Below are 19,060 nucleotides of genomic sequence, written 5' to 3'. Positions count from 1 at the left end.
CGGACCGAGACGATGTGCAGGTGGGAGGTCATGTGATCAGGGAGTAGCAGCACCAGCTTCTCCCCCGTGAGCAAATCGACCAAAAACAGGGACAAAACAATTGTTCCTTGTCACTTGGTCTTCACCAGCAGAGGAACTTGGACCAGTAGGCGTGTAAATGTTTTTCCTGGGCTCTTCTGGGGTGATGCATGTAGACCTCTGTGCAAATTCACACAGAGGGTTATGGGTAACTGTAGGTGGGGCACAGGAACAAGAGAGCTGATTGGAGGCAGTATCACCATCACCTTGCACATCGTAGCGGTCCCTTAGGAACCTCCCACATCGCTACGTTTCTTATTTTCCAGTCTGCACTGGTGCAGAGTCTTTGTGCAGATCTACGCTGCTTAACATTTCAGCTTTAAATGCAAACTTTTATGATTTCACATCACATTGCGATCACTGTTAGGAACAAATGACTGCGTGAACAACCTCCCACGGGGGGACTTGTTTCATCTACTGTGTTTTTCTTCAGACAGGCGAACCATGAGCCAGCTCAGTGGAAACGCCCGGAGTTTTCACTTTATCCCAGTGAACCTGTTTGGAGAAAAGTCTGATTAGAACAGTAGATGAATTGTTGGTTTGGATGTGGCTGGAGTACACGATCGCTTCCTCTATGAATGTATCATTATAGCAGTATATCATCTATTTTTGTACATTTTATGCACCATGTGTTGTTGCCTGGTAGAGATTTATTCTTGTTGATCACACATATCAAGGTGGAGCTAAACGTCTCATGTATGAAATGTTACTTCATTTTTTTAAATTGTAGAATCATGATCCCATTTCACGTATGAAGAACAAGTAATTACATGTATAGTCAGATGATGTCGGTTATTTTTGCATAAGAAAGAAAGAAAGACATAGAGAAATGGGTTAAATCGGTGCAGTCGGCTAGTTTTGGCATTTGGATTTTTTTTTTTTTTTTCCTGAGAAGTTTCAGCTTTGGTTCAGACTCAGTCATCAGCAGAGTCTCAGACATGAAATCCAGACTCTCTAAACTTTGCAAGGAAATTGGGAAATCCTCCCTCCTCCCAACTCGGTCAGATCAGGTCAGGCCACTCAGAAATCACAGAAAAGACTTGATGATTGGGTTTTTAACTTTTCCTCAGTATCAGTGTTCTTGGATAGTTCGGTTTCTTCTGTGGGAACTTGCAAACAGGAACTGCTAACAGCTAATTCTGCATGATATTAGTGTTGTCAGTTTGCCATGTAAACAAATATAGACAAAAACACAAGGCTCCTGTTTAGTCCCCTGTGCCCCCACATCACTGTAGGGGGGGCGGTAGCTGTGCTGAACTCTTAATGTTAAAGGTTCTGTGTTGCACTGCTGACAGCGAAGAGCTGGTCAGTAGAGAAGTGGATGTTTTAATCTGAACAGTGTGAAATAACAGGAAGCCACATGTTGTGTAGAGAATGTAATGGTATGAGCAAAAGGATCTGATTCCCGTGTGAGATGACGAGGAGGGCTGGAGGCCGCTGACCTGAGTCTGTCCTGTGCTGCAGCTTCTCCCGCCGTGATGCCCGACGCCTCGCTGGGCGCAGGCGCCGGCCTGCGAGTCTCTGCTGCTTCTGGTAAAGCCACAGTGAATGAGTCATTTGAATAGTAGCAGCAGATGTATCGCCACATATTAACATAGAACACTGAAGAGTTTAAACCTGATATTGTGTTTGCACTTTGATCACTGTGTATCTGGTGCTGTTGCAAAAACAAGTCACAGCAGATTAGTGTTTGGTACAAGTAGAGGTGTTTTTTCCCCTGGTGTTCAGTTTGTGAAATGTTGTGTCCAGAACTAGGAAAAGGCCCGTCTTGACACCAGTCGGCTCCACCTCCACAGCGCCGGGCACAGAACCGTCAGAGTGTTAACGTGATGAACTTTTCAAGATGGGCCTTTTTCAGTTCAGCAGCTGAATTCTGCAGAAAAACAACATGAACTTAACAAAACAGAGCTTCTGGTAATGTGTTTTCTGCCTGTGGTGCAGCCGTTTGTGTTTCTGTGCCAGTTCTAGACGTAAAAGGTGTCACGTCCGTGTGCACAGTGATGTTACGTTTCCATGCTGCCGCAGCTCGGCCTTGTGCCGTACACTGAGGTTCTGCTCCAGCTGCAGGTTCAGGGAACAGGTTCAGATTTAGGACCACGCGTTTTGTTCTCAACGATGCCACAGGAGCCAAAATCCTGAATTTAGCACTTTCTACACAAACCGGCGCAACTTTGGTTTTGTCTTGGCCGGGTTAGTTTCATCCACACAGCGTTGAACTAGAAATGACTACATGATAAACAGCTGGTGGCACCGTTCGACTATTTTGCATGTTAATTATTTCCTTAAAGTCAGATTATCTTGACTTTGAATCGTTTTCTTGAGGAACACGGGATAATGTGTGTGTGACGCAGTCTAACCTCAAAGGTCCACTCACTGTCAGAGCACGACTGTCCTCAAGATATTCTCCAGATGTGACGTCCCTCAAAGCTCAGGATAAATGTAAAGTTTTCACTTGAATGCATCCAGTTAGCAGCACCTCGTACAGAGTTTTCCTTGAGCCCCAGCAGCAGCAGAGCCTCAGCACCTCATTACGCAGCCCCTGTTTAATAGTAAGCTGTGCATTAGGATTCTTGTTCCAGAGACTCAAATAAAGTGTTTCTATCAAACCTGGCGGGCTGTGATGTGTTTACTGCCATCAGGCCTCAGTGAAAAGAAGATTCAGGACATGTAGGTTGACATTTACTTTTTAATAAGGTCACCTCCTCACCCCTCGTTCCCATTTAAACATCTGTGAACATAAAAACATTAGATGCTTGATGTAATTTCTCTAAATGAGCTCGTCTGTTACTGGGCCAGAACCGTCAGACTGCCCCACTGGGACGTCTTCAAATCCCAAAGCTGCTGCCCAAGGATTTAGTAGGTCTGTGTCTAGTTTCCATCCTCTTCTTCTTCCTCCTCTCCTCCCCCCTCCTCCTCTTCATCTTTCACCCCGGACGTCCCTGGTCTCCCTGCTGGTCGCTGATCTTGGCTCTGCCCCGCATTTGGCCTGTGGTTGTGAGTTTGAATCCCGCTGAGCACCGGAGGCTCTCTGCTGGCCTCGCTGGAGGCCGGAGGAGGAGGATGTGGCAGTTCTTCATCCTTCAGGTCCGAGCTTTCATCACTGCAGACAGACAGTAAATTCACCTTTATCAAAATGTTGTAAAACCTTGTGAATGTGAAGACTGAGATGTCGTGTTGACCTGTTTTACAGATTCCTGTTTTCCAAGCAGTGACACAACACACACACTGCAGGCCAGACACTGTGACGAAAGGCTAATAACCAGGTAACATCACATTTAAATGCACTTTACATCCTGCGTTTGTCTCCATAAATTCAACCCAGACATAATTTGATCTGTAAACACTGAACAGATGTGTGAAAATGTCTCTAAACATTATTTTGCCAGACATGACTTAAGATTCTCAGACGTTGCGTTTTGTCGTTGACCAGTCACCTCTGGATGTTTGGTGTCTTCCTGCGTGACAGTGTTATGTGACAACCAACACTAAACTACAGAGAACCTTCACAGCCGTCGTTCGAGCTTCAGGAGGTCATTGCACACAGACGGCAGCAGCGTCCCCTGTGGTTTGTGGTGCGTTTTAAGATCAGATTCTGTGGGTTCTAGAATAAAATGCTCTGACTGTAGCTTGTCACCTGTTGTCAGTCTGGTGTGGCGGAAGTGTGTGCGTGTCTGCTGATGCGGTGTCAGAGTTTCCTCCTGGCAGCTCCTCGCTCTCTTCACTGGACTGATGGGAAAGCCGCGGTTGGGGGGGCCTGCTGGGCCGGCGGCAGGCTGGTCCCGGTCCACCGCACTGCTGAGTCGGCAGGCTGTGGTTAAAGTGAGCCGCCGCCATACACTCTGCAGTAGTTTTGTCGCACAGACACTGCAGCTTGTCACAAATGGTGACACCTTGACCTGAGGTGGAGACAGGACAGGTAAATGTGAACAAGACCCAGGAGATGTGTTGAGAAGAGCAGCGATAGTGAAATGATCTCACTGACTAAGTAGAAAGACTTGTTGATACTAGTGGAGTCATGTGACCCTTCTGGCTTAAAAAATTTCATGTATTTTTTAATTTTGAATTTGAGATGAAGTGAGTTTTTAACATGCAGATAATGTGGGAAAGCTTTGTTACACTGGTGAGACGGGGCCGTTTGTGGAGCACACTGTGCACACAAGTCCAAGTGATGCATTAAAACCAAGAGAGCACGGTTAAAAAAAAACATGCAAAGGAAACGAGCACGACCTGGTTCAGGCTGAGTATTTAAGCTTCAGTCCAAAGCAGCGCCATGGTACTGACCAACACGTGTATTAGTACTGTAGTTGTTGTTGACCGTGTTTCCGGGTGTGTTGGTGTCTGCACTCACATCGTGGCTTCCCGCCCTCGCAAGAGACCTGAGCACTGAGCTTCCTGTCTGACCGGCAGCCCCTGGAGCTGATCTGCTTCAGGCAGCAGTGATGGAAGAAGCAGCACCTGGTGGAGGAAGGCAGACGTGGATGTACATAAATATTAAATTGAAACGGGATTGACATGTTGGTGTGAATGTGAGGAAGGCCACAGCATCTTCATCAATCCGTACATCTGATACTGTCTTTTCAGTGACATGCTGCATATAAGATTTGATTTAGTTTATTTCTGTTGCACTTTATTTTGCTTTGATCGATACACAAACAGCTTCGTAACTTTTCTTTAATGAAGAATTTAACTAATTAACAGTTTTACATTTCAGGTGGAGAGAAACATCGGTGGAAAGTGGAAGCAGTGTTTTGGACTCATGTTGATGAGAATGTGTGTGTGTGTGTGTGTGTGTGTTTCACATAAATTCAGACAGCTTTATCACTGTGTTCCTAAGAGAAATCCTCCTCAAATCCTGCTGTATTCTTCTCCCATCATATCTCAGCTTTTTTGTCCTGCCATTACAAAACGTACACACTCTTCTTCCCTGTTTGTGTTCCTTCCACAGACGAACACCTCTGACCTGTCCAGCTGGTCCAGCGGCCGCCCGCCGCCTTCCTGGCCAGCCATACATCTCGTATTCGTGTGGGCATCGTCCCGTCAGGCAGTGGAGCATCTCCCCCAGCGCCGGCATCTCCCGCCCTGCTCGCCCGTCGCTGCCGTACACGGTGAAGGAATGACTGCATTCTGTGGGGAACGTGAAACATGGGTATTAAAGTACTGCACATCTCCAAACAGGGTTTAGACGCTTTACTGGTGTGCTGTTTGACCTTTGGTGTCTGGCTCTATTTGCAAGTCACTGAACCCAACCGCCTCCAGCAGGGACCAGGCGAAGAGCGGCGCCGTCCTCTTCTGGGCCGCAGCCCGGCCTGCCAACACACCAACAGCTCCTGAGGAACGTTTGACTCACAGCAGCTTCAGAAGAGGGACACAGGTGAGTGTACAACACCATGAGCACGTCCTCATAGGAACTGATCTGTAGCACAAAGGACGGAGACTGTGGATGAGAGGCCGTGCACCAGTAAAGACTGGCTCCTCTTTAACACACCTACTGTGATGTTGCTCATTGTAGTCACACTTTAAACTTTCAGTGTTGATTTGTCCTGTGTGGCAGGAAGTTGAATATGTCTGGGTTTCTGACTGTTGCTCCTTATGAGGGGCACTTTATCCTGTTCTAGACCCTCGATAGCACCTGTGCTGCTTCGACAGGAGCTGCCTGTGTGACGCTGGTACACCTCAACTCCACAGTTAAAGTCCGTTTGCTACTTGGTGTTGTTGAGCCGCAGTGAGTCTGTTCGCTCGCTGATAGAACAGTGTTCCCTGGAGGGTTGACAAGTGTTTGTACTATGGTTTACACTGTGGTGTTTTGTTACATAAGGGACCACGGCTGGTCCTCCTGTGTGGCTCTCCTCGTGTCCTTGTTCCAGTTTTGGTTTGACTTGGGCTGTGAGGTTCTGACACTGTTGCTCCTTTGTCATATCTGTCAGCTGTGTAAAACAAACCTGTCCTGGTCCAGGACATGTTAGCTCAGTGCGGAGGCCAGAGGGGAGGGGAAAGAAAAGCAATACAGCTGGTAGTACCGGTCTGTTGTCTTCTGTGCAGGCTCCCTGGAGCTGCAGCTAACAGTGGTTTACACTGTTGATTAATCTGCTGGTTATTTACTTGATTCATTGTTTGGTCTTTAAAATGTCCAATAACAGTGAAGAAAAGCTGGTTTGTTCAGCAGCTTGCTCTGCCAACAGAGGTTCACGGTCGCTGTCACAGGAGAATGACTTAGAGTAATCACTTAGTAAAATTGTGGCCAGTTAATTTTCTCGTCACTGTTCATCAACTTATAGTTTCAGTTGTAAACTAATTTCTCTTTTATACCTGATTTATTTGCCATGTTTCTCTGTGACGTGTCTGAATCTGGTAGTTCCTTTGTCACGGCACCTGAACTCTGAGCAAAACAACTGTTCTCATCCACAACAATGACGCCTAGAGAGAAAACACTAACTCCACTTGGGCTGCTTTATCTGTGTTTCTGTTCTAAATCTCCAGCTTATTCCTCTATGTTGGGGAACAGTGTGTGTGCGCTGTAGTGACTGTTATGGGCCGCTGGCCGTCATTAGGGGCCACACATTAGTTCATTAAACTTCCAAAACCCTTTGAAATACAATAACCTTTATTGAACCAGGCAAGGAGGAGGAGGAGGAGGCTTCTTACAGAGAAGGTAAGAAAGAGAAAGTGTTGTTTGGATTCAGTACAGTTTATATCAACTACTTTTTCTGTTTAGTCTACCATCTGTGTGTTCCTCCTGTGAGCTGTCTCCTCCGTCCTCACGTGGCAGTCTGTCTGTCACCGCCGCTCTGGACTTTTCCTGCGGCTCCTCGTCAGATTCAGCCTCAGTCAAGTTGCGTGAGGGAGATTTCTTGGCTGCTGTTGGTGTGATGGAGGCAACCTGTTGTCCTCTGATCTGGGTGGTGCTTCTTACTGGAGTTGTCCCAGATGCTGTTGGAGGCTCTGGACCTGCAAAACATAATATTAGGTATCCTTGTTAGTCTTAGTTCATACCTGGTTTTCCAGTTAAAGCTGCGGTATATAACTTGTATTGGCACACTTGTGAAGGGTTTAAAAGTCTTTATTGAGATGGCTAACATGTAGAGGATGAAAAAGGACGTCTCATGTGGTGGGTACAGCTGATGTGTAGCAGTAAATGGCTGTTTTCACGGTGTAACCTGCACAGTTCTCCTTGAAGTAGATGTGAGACAGTATTGTCCAGTTTGTGTTCTAACCCCTTTGCAGACTGGTGTTTCTGTTGAACTGTATTGTGTTTTACAGCAGCACAAACTCCAAGGTGTTGATTTAAGTGCAGCTGTTTGTAACTGAACATTGTTGCCCTCATTAAGGGCATTCGGTGCAGGCTGGTTAGATTAGACCATGTTAAATGGAGCTGGGTGTTGGTAATAAAGTGATCGCACAGTATTTCACCACAGGTGTGATAAATATCTCTGAGCACTCAGCTCCTGGTGCTCGCAGCATTAAACAGACATGTGCAGTCTTTCCTAAAGTGTCCTGGTTGCGGTGGTTCAATGTTCTGCAGTAGGAAGTAGCTCTGCTGTATCGGGGGGAAGGTGGAAGCCACCACTTCTCACTCGGATGAGTACAGCGGAAGCTCCTTCATCATTGTTGTCCATCACCCCTTCCACTGTACCATTGGTGTCTGTGAGATACGACACGACCCCATACAGTCGCCGACCACGAGCAGGTAGTCATAAGGTCAATGACTCACGTGTCTTGTATGTGCGCCTATATGCCTCCCCGTACAGCGTGAGGCCAGGGAAGGGGCCCGACCTGCCCCCACACCTCGGGGATGCAGTCTCACACGTCCGGCTCTGGCCTCGGCTAATCTGACTGAGAGGCGGCAGCTGGAGCCGTCTGTACTACAGACAAGCCCCAGTGAGTTGCCGTCACCTTGCTGACACCCTGCTCTCCTCTCTCCTGTGAACCTGCAGGTGTTGCTGGTGTAAAGGTGAAGCTGACACCTCTTCCACCTGAAGACGGCAAACACAGAGACTTTTACACTTTCCTCTTGATTCAACCGGAACCCACCTCCTCTACTTTTCTTCTTGGAATTAAACATGGGCACAGCACCTTGTTTGCAGTGAGGACACCAAACAACAGCTGTGGACTGCACCATTGCTACACCAAGCAGCTGTTCTTTTTAAATAAAATTACACATTTGTGGTTTAGAAGATGCAGACAAACACTGGTGGTATTTTAATGATATTCGTCGCCACTTTTACCTTGTAAACCTTGTAACTACAGCGCAAAACTTACAGGGACTGTACTGTAGAGATGTAGACACTAGTCTTGACAAGACTAATCCAAACAGCTGCCGACAGATTGTTGGGGGTTTAAAAATTCATCATGAAACCAACAGGTGGATAAGAATCCACACATGAAGACTCTCTAGCTGTAACACATTACAGTCACAAACTGACCTTTGTGAGAAGCTGATGTGGTCGGCGTCGCGCTTCCTTCCACCTTGTTGGACGACGCTGTTGTTGTTTTGGCAGCTGTGGTCACAAACACAGCCGTGAACATCATCTTGACTGAGGAAGAAGAACCGAAATAAAAACATTTAGACTTCAGCCGTTCCCGTCTCAGACCACCTGTGAGGTCAGTGCACACTAACTCCTGTTAACGTTCTGTTTGTTTAGTCCGATTTAGTTATTGTACATACTGTGGCCTTTTGTTTGTCACCTGCCTCATTTGTTTTTATATCAATTATCTGCTGTAATACTGAATAAATCTGACCATGATTTCACTTTAAACTGCTGCTGTTTGTACACACTGTGAAGTCTCACACAAGACTTCATCACAAACAAAGGTTGAGTCCAACCCATAAACTACCTGCCCTGTGACTGCACGGCAGCGTGAATAAAGAACAGCAAGAAAACAAAATGCTAAGATACAAACAAACCGACAGACTTCAAATAAAGAGCTCCAGTTGAGGGGTTGTACTCGCTGACACAAGTCTTATTAAAGTCACTGTTTGTTAAATAATCCCTAAAATCTGTTGTCGTATAATCAGACCAAATCATTTGGAATTAGAAAAACCAGAGTTAAAAAAGGATCAATTTACCGTTTTCATTATCATCTTCCTCGCTGACACAAGTCTTATTAAAGTCACCGTTTGTTAAATAATCCCTAAAATCATTAGTTAAAAAAGGATCAATTTACCATTTTCATTATCATCTTCCTCTTCCTCCTCTTTAGAAGAGGGCACCATGTGTTTTGCTGGTGTGATAACTGAACCTGCAGACAGAGAATAAATAAGTGAAAATACATTGTCAGTAAAACAGTTACACATGCTGCTGTTACTTGATGACAGGTTTAGTTCAATAAACATCAGAAATAAATCGTAACCATAGCAACCTTTATGTTCAGGTGTTTGGTTTGTTTCCTCAGTGTGTTGTACATATTTCTACAGAGGTAGGGGATTGGAACGGCACAGAACTGGTCTAAAAGTTTAAAAACCCTTTAGTATCGGTGTAGTTCAGTGACAGTTGGCAGTACACCCGATAGCACATAGAGAAAATGACCTAACAGCTTTGGTTTACTTACCGTTCCCAAACGTAAACTACAGGCTATAAAACAGGCCTCAGGCTGCGATTGACAACCTTTCAGTCAATTACTCTGATACTAAACGATTCTTTAAAACAGGTTCTGAAGCCTTCTCACTCCTGCACCATCACATCTTTTCTCATTACAATATTTTTCCTTTGGTGAACACAATGCGCTTCTGTACATTTCAAAGGTGATTTTACAAAGAAAATCACAGTCGCAGTAGAAACCTATGTTACGAACAATATATAACAAATGTCTTCACCTTCCACAGTTGTCAGCTCGCTGGGACGTGTAGTCGTCAGAGAAGCTGTGGTCCAGGTGGACTGTGTCACATCACTGTGTGATGTTCTTGGTGTTGCACTTTGATTTCTCTTCAGGTTTTCATCTCCAAGGCTCAGTGAGGAGAGTTGACTCAGCCCTGAATCTGCAACAGAGAATTCAGTGTGTGTCAGATGACAAACGTGTAAAGCGTCTGAAATCCTACACAGCCTGAGACTACAGCAATACGGTGTCATCTTGTTTTCACGTCATATTCTTTTCTCTCCTCCTTTATTCCTAATAAGTCAGAGAGAAAGCATCATTTCCTGTGGCAGACGAGCAGCATTCAGAAATGTTTGGCTGAATTACTGTCCAGTTAGAGGAATGGCGTCATCAAAATGGGAGGAAAAAATAAATCACCAACTGTTCCTTTCTATAGAAACGTGGAGCAGCAGTGAGTCGTGATTGACACAGTGTCATTGGCTCACCCAGGCTGAGTGCTGGAGGACTGTGGGTTGTCTGATCCTCATTTCTCTCTTCCTGCTCGAGTGCTTCCTCTGTCACAGTCTCATTCACATCTGTCAACGCAGCGAGACGTTAGAGAGCGACAGGAGGCGTCCGAGCCAAGTGAGTCATCAAGCAGCAGGTTGTGAACAGTGGGAAATTATTTCTGACGTTGTGGAAGCTGCAGGATGGTCGGCTGGAGCCAAACGGGATTATGAGCCGCTTGGAAACCCCACAAAATAGTATTTGAGAGAGGGCCCACAGGAAGCACAGATGATGGGAAGGAGGCGGTGAGTGGTGTAGATTTTTACCTGAGATGAAACTCGGGTGAGCTGTCTGTTCGTCTGTGTCCTCTGCACCACCTTCACCTTCATCAAACCACCCTGAGAGGACAAGACAGGACAAACAGTCAACATGTGCCTGGTGTTTTAACGTTCACAGTAAAATACTGTATCATTGCTCAGTTAACAGCCACATACTGAACAAAGGTTCCCCCTTTACTGGGACCATTTATTCAGCGTGTGGCCCTTGTCCATCAGACTGCTGCTGCCTGAAACCATGGTGGGATGTGCACACACATCCACGACAGCCTTCTCCACAGGAACCATGGGTAGAGCAAGACTAAAGCGAGGCCAAATTTAACTTGGTATTAAGGCCTTAAAGTGGTCGTGAGACTTCCTGCTTCACTTCACGCAATCACCGGTGTCAGTCACGGCAGCGCAGTAACATCACAGGCTAATGAACAGTCAGGTGACCACGTTGCTTAGTAACACCCCAAAACAACAAATGTGGAGGATGTGAGAGCAACCGCTGTGACTGAGGCGCCCCGATCGGATTAAGAACACTTCCTCTTGACAACAACAGATATGGGACAGTGTGCGAGTGAACCAGACCCCTCCGTCTTTAAATCACCCAGGACTTGCCCCCCGTGTCGATCATGTGACCTGTGAGCGTACCAGCAGGCATCAGCGAGGGGGGCGGGCCCGGCGGTGGGATGATGAGGTCGTCGCCCATCCCCGTGGTGTCACTGTGGTTCTCCACTCGGCTGGTCGTTAGCGAGTCCATCTCTGCAGACAGATACAGTGAGAGCTCAGATAATTTCCCTGTTTGGTCACAGCTGAGCTGCAGAGAGCTGGCTGGGACCAAGCTCCACTGTATGAATGAACCAGAATCACTTCTTCTTGTTAGACTAATGTGATTTACTGACAGATTACAGCTAATGGTGGACCGCCAGCTGTTTACAAACAGTAAATGTGATCTGAAAGAGATTTTTTTATACTTGATGAAGCTGAGCTTCTTGCTTTGTGCGAAGCAACACTTTCAGAAACCTCTTCTGAAAGACGGTGCCTATCAGCAGGATTCCCCAAAACACTGAAATGCTTCTTCATGGCGTCAAAGGCTCCACTGTTTTCAAGCAGGATTCACACAAACTGAGTGGCTGTTTTCTTGTTTACCCCTCCAAGCACATGAAGTCAACATCGAGTGGGAACAGAGAACTTTACAAAGTGAGCTCAGCCTCAGTAATGGGACTTTTACCTGCAGACAGGAGGGAAGAGTTGAAGAGCTGGAAGCTCACAGAGTCATTGGCTGCTAAGAGAACATCTGGAAAGAGGAAAACAGAGGAGTTCAGTGTGCATGTGCTCCAAAGAGTCAGATCAACATGAAGCCGGAAGCTGTTTAACATCTGCAATAACTGATTCTTTTAAAAAAAACTGAAATAAGCAGTGAAAACAACACTGACAAACAGTAGTGTCCAATTTATATCGATACGATGGTGAACAGACAGCTGTTCATGTGCACATCCAGCAGATACAGTGGTGCGTGTCCCCTGAGGAGCCCCAGCCCAGTACTCCCTCTCTGTTGGCTCCATGTTTGGTCTCACGCCACCTCCTGAGGGAAACATCTGGCTCTTTAGCTGCTAAACACTCCACTGTGCTCCCCAGCTGGTCTCTGACTGTCTGTCCGCTGCTGAGCAGCTCGTGGCTGAAAACTACACTACTATGAGAACACGAGAGTGAAGCCAGCTGGTAAGGTTGTGGTCATACCATTGTGATTTCACACATGCTGGTGTCCACACTGGGCACACACTCATTGGATTTCTCTGATTATTTAGGCTTCACATACCTGCCACTGTTTCATTCTAGTGTTCATCGGTAGTTGAAATGAAGTCATAAACAAAGGTGTGCTGTGAGTTGACCGGGAGCTCAGCCACGAGGCTGCAGGTTGCTGCCATCTGTAAAATCTATATTCAGACAGAAAACTCTGCTTGAACTGTCCGACAGCTTCTCCACTCCAACGTCCTCCTGCTTCTCGTAGACTGAGGACATCATCTATATTTGGAGCCAGATCAAAGAAACTTCACTGTCCTTGATTCCCCCCCCCCCCAGCTGTGTGTGGGCAGGAAGCTGCAGGATTCAATGTCATGAGGTTATGGTTTTAATTGGCTGAGAGGCTCAGAGGTGCGACACAGCCATCTGAGTTTCTACCCACTCAATCGCCTCCTCAGATCTGACATTGCTGACCCACTTGGAAACCGACTCTCCCTCTTGAGATAAGTGATGCTGCGGTCATGTCTTCAGGGTGGCCTGACTCGGCGTCATGTGACAGGCGTGTGCTGACGCCACTCAGACTCACCTGCCCCTCCATAGGAGCCGTCGGCCTCCACGGTGTCCAACTAATGAGACAACAGCCAGGCAGCGTGGGAGACGAGCAGACGCCAAGCACTGCTAAAACACACTGTGTGCACTGAGGTAATTTAATGAACACAGCTTTATAGGATATTAATTCACTTTAAATCCATTCACAAGGGCGTCAAACAAGGCTCAGCTACAGGAGGATCATATTATTACACCATCAGAGTTCTAATATGTGCTCATCCAGTTTTAATGCTATTTATAAATAAAGTAATAATATTTTATCATGTCTGCTCCAAATATTGTCTACACAAACTGCCCAAAAAATTAAGGTAGCATTTAAGTCACAAATCTGATCTTGAACAAATTATTCAAGTTGAAAACCTTTTTCTAATGTCCACTGTATAATCTGTTTAGAACAAAATGACACAGCAACGGTCAGTGGAGACCGAAATCATCAGCCCAGGGAGCGCTGGACTCAAAATTACCCTGAAAATCAGAGTGAAGTCACAGGCTCATCCGACCCGACTGGGCTGCAGGTGCTGCCTCGTGCTCCCAGTAGTGACAAGGATACAAAACACAAAACTTAAGAAGCAGTCATGAAGGATAAGGAGAGCATGTGTCTGTGGCCACCGCATGTAAAACCACTCCCTTCTGGGGGTTGTCTTGCTTCTGCACTGCACCCGTTGTCATTTTCATTGGCACCAAAGCAGGTGAAACTGATTCACAATCAGTTGTGCTTCCTAAATGGACAGATTGATGCCCCTGATGTTCGACTGACTTGGTGTTTATACTGTGCTGATCGAGTGCTCCCTAAATTTTTGGGTAGTTTATTTTAATATAAGCTCAGAAACAGAAAGTCCTGGTGATTCCTTCAGTCTGTGTGACTGTTCTGAGTAAAATAAATCACCTCCACATGTTGTCATCATATTCTCTTCACTTATAATCTATAACCTACATTTAGTGTGTGTAAACAGTTCTGAGAAATATTTTCTAAAAGCAAAAACATACAGTATGTATACAGATAAATCATGTTGACTGATGTGATGTTCATGTCCCTGAGCCCTGAGACGTGTGCAGCAGCTGGTGTTTGCTGCTCGCTCTTTCATGTCCCTGAGCCCTGAGACGTGTGTGTGGTGTTTGCTGCTCGTTCCCATGTCTCCTCCAGTGAACTCACCTGTTTGGTTTGTGCCAGGACAGAACGACTCGGCGAGGCCTCTCAGTGTCCAGTTGTACGAGCTCTGACTCATGCAGTCCACGGCAGCCTGGTCACATTCACAAAACCTCCGCTCACACCAATCTCCAGCATCTCCGAGACAAAAAGGGGCCATCAGTTACTGTTCATAAGCCAGGACTCTCATATAGGACACACTGGTACCACTCGTGTCTCTGTGGTAAAATAAAGCCAGCAGCTGGTTAGCTTCGCTTAGCACAGACACTGGAAAGAGCCAACTTGACTCAGTGCAAAAGAAAAACATGCACCTTCCAGCACCTCACTGATTAACACAGGGTGTCTTTGTTCATTCCATACAAAGTGTAAATACAACAATCTGTGGTTTTACAGTGGGTGACATAAAGGAACATTGGCCCAGTGCAGCCAACCAGTGGAGATATTGCACAGAGACAAGAGTGGCATCAGCCAACTCTCAGCAAGAAAGCACAGAAACGTATTTGTTAGACTGTTGAACAGTTAGTCTCACCACAGCTGGTGTTTGCAGCTGAACACGTGGAGCTGTTTGGGAGGGGAGGCAGCTGCAGCCTGCAGGGGGCAGCGTTCTGGTAACACAGCCTGTGGCTCTGGCAGCAGCTGCAGCAAAGACACCGACAGGGTCTAAGGGTCCATCCCAACACCCACAGTAGCAGTATAACGTGATGCCCGTTTAGACCACAGTCCTGTGGAGGCTCATCACAGCTCACACTTGGTTAGCATGTAGAGGTGATCAGCTGGGGCTAAAATACCTTAAGTCACATGTTTATGAGATACTGGCAACCTATTGTAAACTCCCAGCTCTAAAGGACATTTATCAGTCTGACACTGAGAAGGATTTGGAGCAAACTCTGAAACTGCACCTAATCTTTATTACCTGTCCAGAGAATCCACAGGGTTTCCAGCTGGTATGTATCTGCAGACACAGCCATAATCTTCCAGGTCGCGTGGACAAAGGCCTGTCACACAGCGAAGCTTCAGCACAAATTTCAGCAGTGAGGGGAAATTATCGAAGACCGAGTGGAGCCAGGTGAAGCGCAAGCCCAGACAATCTGCACAAAGAGAAGGACCTGAAGATGCTGCAAGAACAACAAACCTGAACTCGATTTTCTCCATCTTGCAAACTCTTCAAGTATTACCAACATAATTTCAAACATGCCACGTTAGTGTGAGAGGTTAGGTTCCTAAGTCCAGGGGTTAGCAGATCGTGGCCTTCAAATAAGTGTCAATAATAAAAATCAGTGTTCTCTCTGTAATCCGGCTGCATAATGCTTTGTTCTCACCAGTCATGTGATCTGTGTTTGTGTCGCTGGCCTCGGCGTCCGGGCAGAAGATGGAGCTGGCAGAAAGCGCTGAACAAAGAGTTGGGTAATAACAGCCAGAACAGTGACGTGACTGACGTATGCAACATTTAACACAGGGAATTGACTATTTTTATATTTGTGTAACTACTCAAAACACATGAAACCATCACAGGAAAGACCGCCTGGTCTTACAGGAAGTGGAAGCCCGGGCCACTGCTCCACTTCCTTCTGAGAAAAAATATTTTCCCCCAGTTTTTCTAAAAAAGCTTGAACATGTTAGTGAGGTTTTCACACAGACAGGTACTTATCTCCCTCCCCTACAGTAAAAACTGAGTGTCAGGCACACGGGCAAGTGTTTTGCACAAACTAATGACACATGCTACAGCTAATTTCTAATGCTAGTCCCAAGCTGAACCCTTAAAAGATAAACATCATTATGCAAATAACACAAAATGACATGCATTATTAGCTTAGAGTCCAGAAGTCATGCACTAACACTTTACAGATGAATTTTAAGTCTTTACCGAGAACCTTTCAGTTGTGAGACTGATATAAACTCAGGCTGCTGAGTCAGAAATCTTTGCAAAAGGATTCTTATAACTGCTCGAGTCTGATGTAACAAATATAAACACATTTTTAATTAGTGGACTGAATGTGACAGAAGTGGCATATGTCCTCATGGGGACGTGGCAGAAGACTCACCATGTGGAAGAGCAGACAGCGTGAAAATCCACATCAGAAACATGACTGGTACCTGCATTCAGAGGGAGAAACTTAACATCCATCACTGTGAACATACACTGACATGGTCCCACATGCACCATGCTGCTGCCACAGATACCCACAAGAAACCAATTGTGGATTCATCCACTGCTGAAAATAGTCCTCAACGCTGCACTGTCAAACTGTACATTTATAATAACGTCCCTCTTCACCAGGAACCAGCTGAGATCCACAGTCAGACAGTTCTGAGACCCCCGAAAAACACCATCAGACAAACCACCACCCAGCGCCCAGTAGGGCTGAGTCTCCAGTCGTCAGGTCTCCTCTGTCGGAGGAGGAAACCCCCCCTCTTCCAAACCAGATCCCCTCACTGTGTCCAACCTACTGTGTCGTCCTCATGAAGCCACTCAGTGACCTAGAGCTGCAGCCACGAGTCAGTTCACTGGTAGAAAATGAACTGGCAGCTATTTAGAAGCAACAGTCACCTTCTTTAACATGAGGAGCTGATGCTTTTCTTTCTCAGACATGAGAATCAGCTGAGTCTCTGTGGGTCTGCTGGTTGGACACAACAAGATGTGTGAAGACACCACCTTTGGCTCTGGAGAGTCACAGTGGGACTTCTTCCCAGTGTCTGACATTCTGGGGATAAACAGATCAATCAGATCATCAGGACAGTGATCAGCTGATTGATCAGTGACCAAGTTGGTTGGGTTTCACTCAGTCTGTCAGGAGGCTCCTCTCACCTGTCACCATCTGTAGTTTGTTATGTTTGCACGTTATAAATCTCTGCACAGCCACAGGAGGCTGCACTCAAGCAGAAATCCTGCATCTGAGCTTGAGGCTCGTGAAGCCGCTGCAGTGCCCGTGTCAAGGACATCTGTTAACTAATACAACAGTACACAAAATGAGCTCCAGGCCATCATCACTATAAAAACTCAGCTCAAACTCCGTCGCCGACCTCGACACCTGACGGGTTATGTGAGGGCCTCACACCAAATCTCAGGGACAAACTTGTCAGAAGGCACCGGCAATGTCTCAGGTATTTGATCTACGTGTAACAGAGAAGCGAATTTACTGTTCAGCTCCATAAATCGCCCTCTGTCATCACAGCGCTGATGCTGCCACGTAAAACGAGACAAATGACTTTCCTCGCTCGCTGTGCCAAAGTGTTTAATGGCTCCAAACAACCGGGCCCACCTGTGGCTCCTCTCGCCTCGGCGAGGTGAAGGGGTATGATCTTAACATTATTCCAGCTCGGAGCATATTTCACTAAAAGCAGAGAAGTTGTCGGTACCTCTGATGCAGCGTGGAGGAGCAGGCTGGCCTCATTAATGCAGCTGATATGAGCTTTATTTAATGTTTAATGGAGCCTCAGAGCTGAAATGTTCAGCTCTGCACTTTAATGGATCCAAATGACAACAAACAGAGGTTCATACGATCTGCAGAGGCTCCTGACACTCTGGCTCTTTGTGCCTTCAGCACTGCAGGCCTGACAGTTTGAATTCAAAGTGGAACATGTGCCTGGATTTACTTTGTTCCCCAACTGACTCTGCTGATTGCAACAATTCTACTGGAAATTAATAGATTTTGTAGCAAAATGATGCAGGATTAAATGTATTTATCTAATTGTATAATGAGCAGGCGTCAGTATAAACTGTACTAAAGTTAGGGTTTGAATTATTGTACAACAATTCAGTGTAACAATTGAGCTGAGTTAATAAAGTTCCAACTGAGCACAGAACTTTATAACAACCTAACAAATGAGGTTTTAAAAGGCTAAGAGATTAGCAACCAGCTATTGACTTCCACATCCAGCAGAAAAATGACCTTTGTGGTGATTTTTGTGTCTACCTGATAAATGCGGATCTGATCTTCACTTTTAGCTCCACTTTTGGTCTCTGCCACACTCCTTTGGAACATATCTGACTCTTTAGGGTCCAGATGTTCTGCTGCCTTCTCCAGCTCTACCTATGTCTATGTCTGTTCAGTGCTGGGTGGGTATTGTACAGCAGACTCAAGCTGCTGGAAACACTAAACCAGACAGAAAAGGTACTGCAAAACCAAAACTAGGAGCTAAAGTAGGTTAAAAAGCTCCATGGTGCTGCAGAGTTGTTGATGATTCTGTGTGAATTTGTCAGAACACCTACAGCCTTTTGACTGATCACACAATCACACACAATCCACATGATCACTTTCACAGTTACATCAATGTTACATCACCACACTGACCTAAGTACACACAATCCTCCAAACACTGAGGACATAATTAACCAAATGTAATTGAGCACTAAAGGAGCTCTTACCTTATTTGTGGGGTGGTGGCTGCAGGAGCTGTGGGTTCCTCATTGAATAAAGGCGTCAGACACAGCACTGACCGACAGCAGTAGCCAGTAGAGAAGGTAGGAGCCTGCTTAGTGCTTTTGTAGTCGTGTTTCCCAACAGAATGAACTCTCATTTCCATTAACTGTGTTTATCAGATCTACCTGGTGGGGGTGGGGGGCAACTTTACCTCCTTCAGCTCAGGTCTTATTGGCTATTAGGTGACACCTGAGCAGGAGATTATCATGGTTTGGTTCCCATGCACGTATTGGAGGCTTTAACGGAGGCGGGGTGCAGAGAAAGGGGGACCCACAGAGTGGTCTTTGTCCCACGGGGGGCTGGGTCTGTGACATAGGAGCTGACCTGGTCTTATCCTCCCAGGAGCTCAGATGAGTGACTAGTGGGGTTGGGGGGCTCAGTGAAGCAGAGGAGCTGTGGCTTTAGTAACGGGGGGCTGACACTGGGGGATTGTATGGGTGCATCTG

General features: G+C 46.2%; 1 protein-coding gene across 1 annotated transcript; it reads right to left on the bottom strand.

Moving 5' to 3' along the window:
* Positions 1-1,891: 1,891 nt before the first annotated feature.
* On the bottom strand, positions 1,892-19,052 carry oc90 (otoconin 90). The gene is made up of 21 exons (XM_020617685.1): positions 18,560-19,052; positions 16,236-16,287; positions 15,513-15,581; positions 15,107-15,281; positions 14,723-14,829; positions 14,200-14,331; positions 11,926-11,991; positions 11,346-11,456; positions 10,701-10,772; positions 10,374-10,463; positions 9,890-10,051; positions 9,241-9,315; positions 8,499-8,609; positions 6,796-7,023; positions 5,286-5,384; positions 5,039-5,202; positions 4,455-4,533; positions 3,713-3,974; positions 3,007-3,178; positions 2,086-2,139; positions 1,892-1,951 (listed from the first exon to the last, which is right to left on the bottom strand). The coding sequence occupies exons 2-21, from the start codon at positions 16,276-16,278 to the stop codon at positions 1,892-1,894; spliced, it is 2,331 nt and encodes a 776-aa protein (XP_020473341.1). The 5' UTR covers positions 16,279-16,287; positions 18,560-19,052.
* Positions 19,053-19,060: the final 8 nt, after the last annotated feature.

This window comes from Monopterus albus, unplaced genomic scaffold (assembly GCF_001952655.1).
Source record: "Monopterus albus unplaced genomic scaffold, M_albus_1.0 scaffold193.1, whole genome shotgun sequence".
In the NCBI taxonomy this organism is placed as follows: Eukaryota; Metazoa; Chordata; class Actinopteri; order Synbranchiformes; family Synbranchidae; genus Monopterus; species Monopterus albus.
The sequence above is the reverse complement of the archived record's forward strand: the minus strand, read 5'-3'. Positions and strand labels throughout refer to the sequence as shown.

Excerpts from the sequence above, each read along its gene's own strand:
- oc90 (XM_020617685.1), bottom strand. The coding sequence starts at position 16,278 with ATGTTTCTGATGTGGATTTTCACGCTGTCTGCTCTTCCACATG. Across the intron at positions 10,464-10,700 it reads TCACCCGAGTTTCATCTCAG|ATGTGAATGAGACTGTGACA; the intron begins GTAAAAATCTAC and ends CTGCGTTGACAG. Across the intron at positions 4,534-5,038 it reads CCGCTGGACCAGCTGGACAG|GTGCTGCTTCTTCCATCACT; the intron begins GTCAGAGGTGTT and ends TTCCTCCACCAG.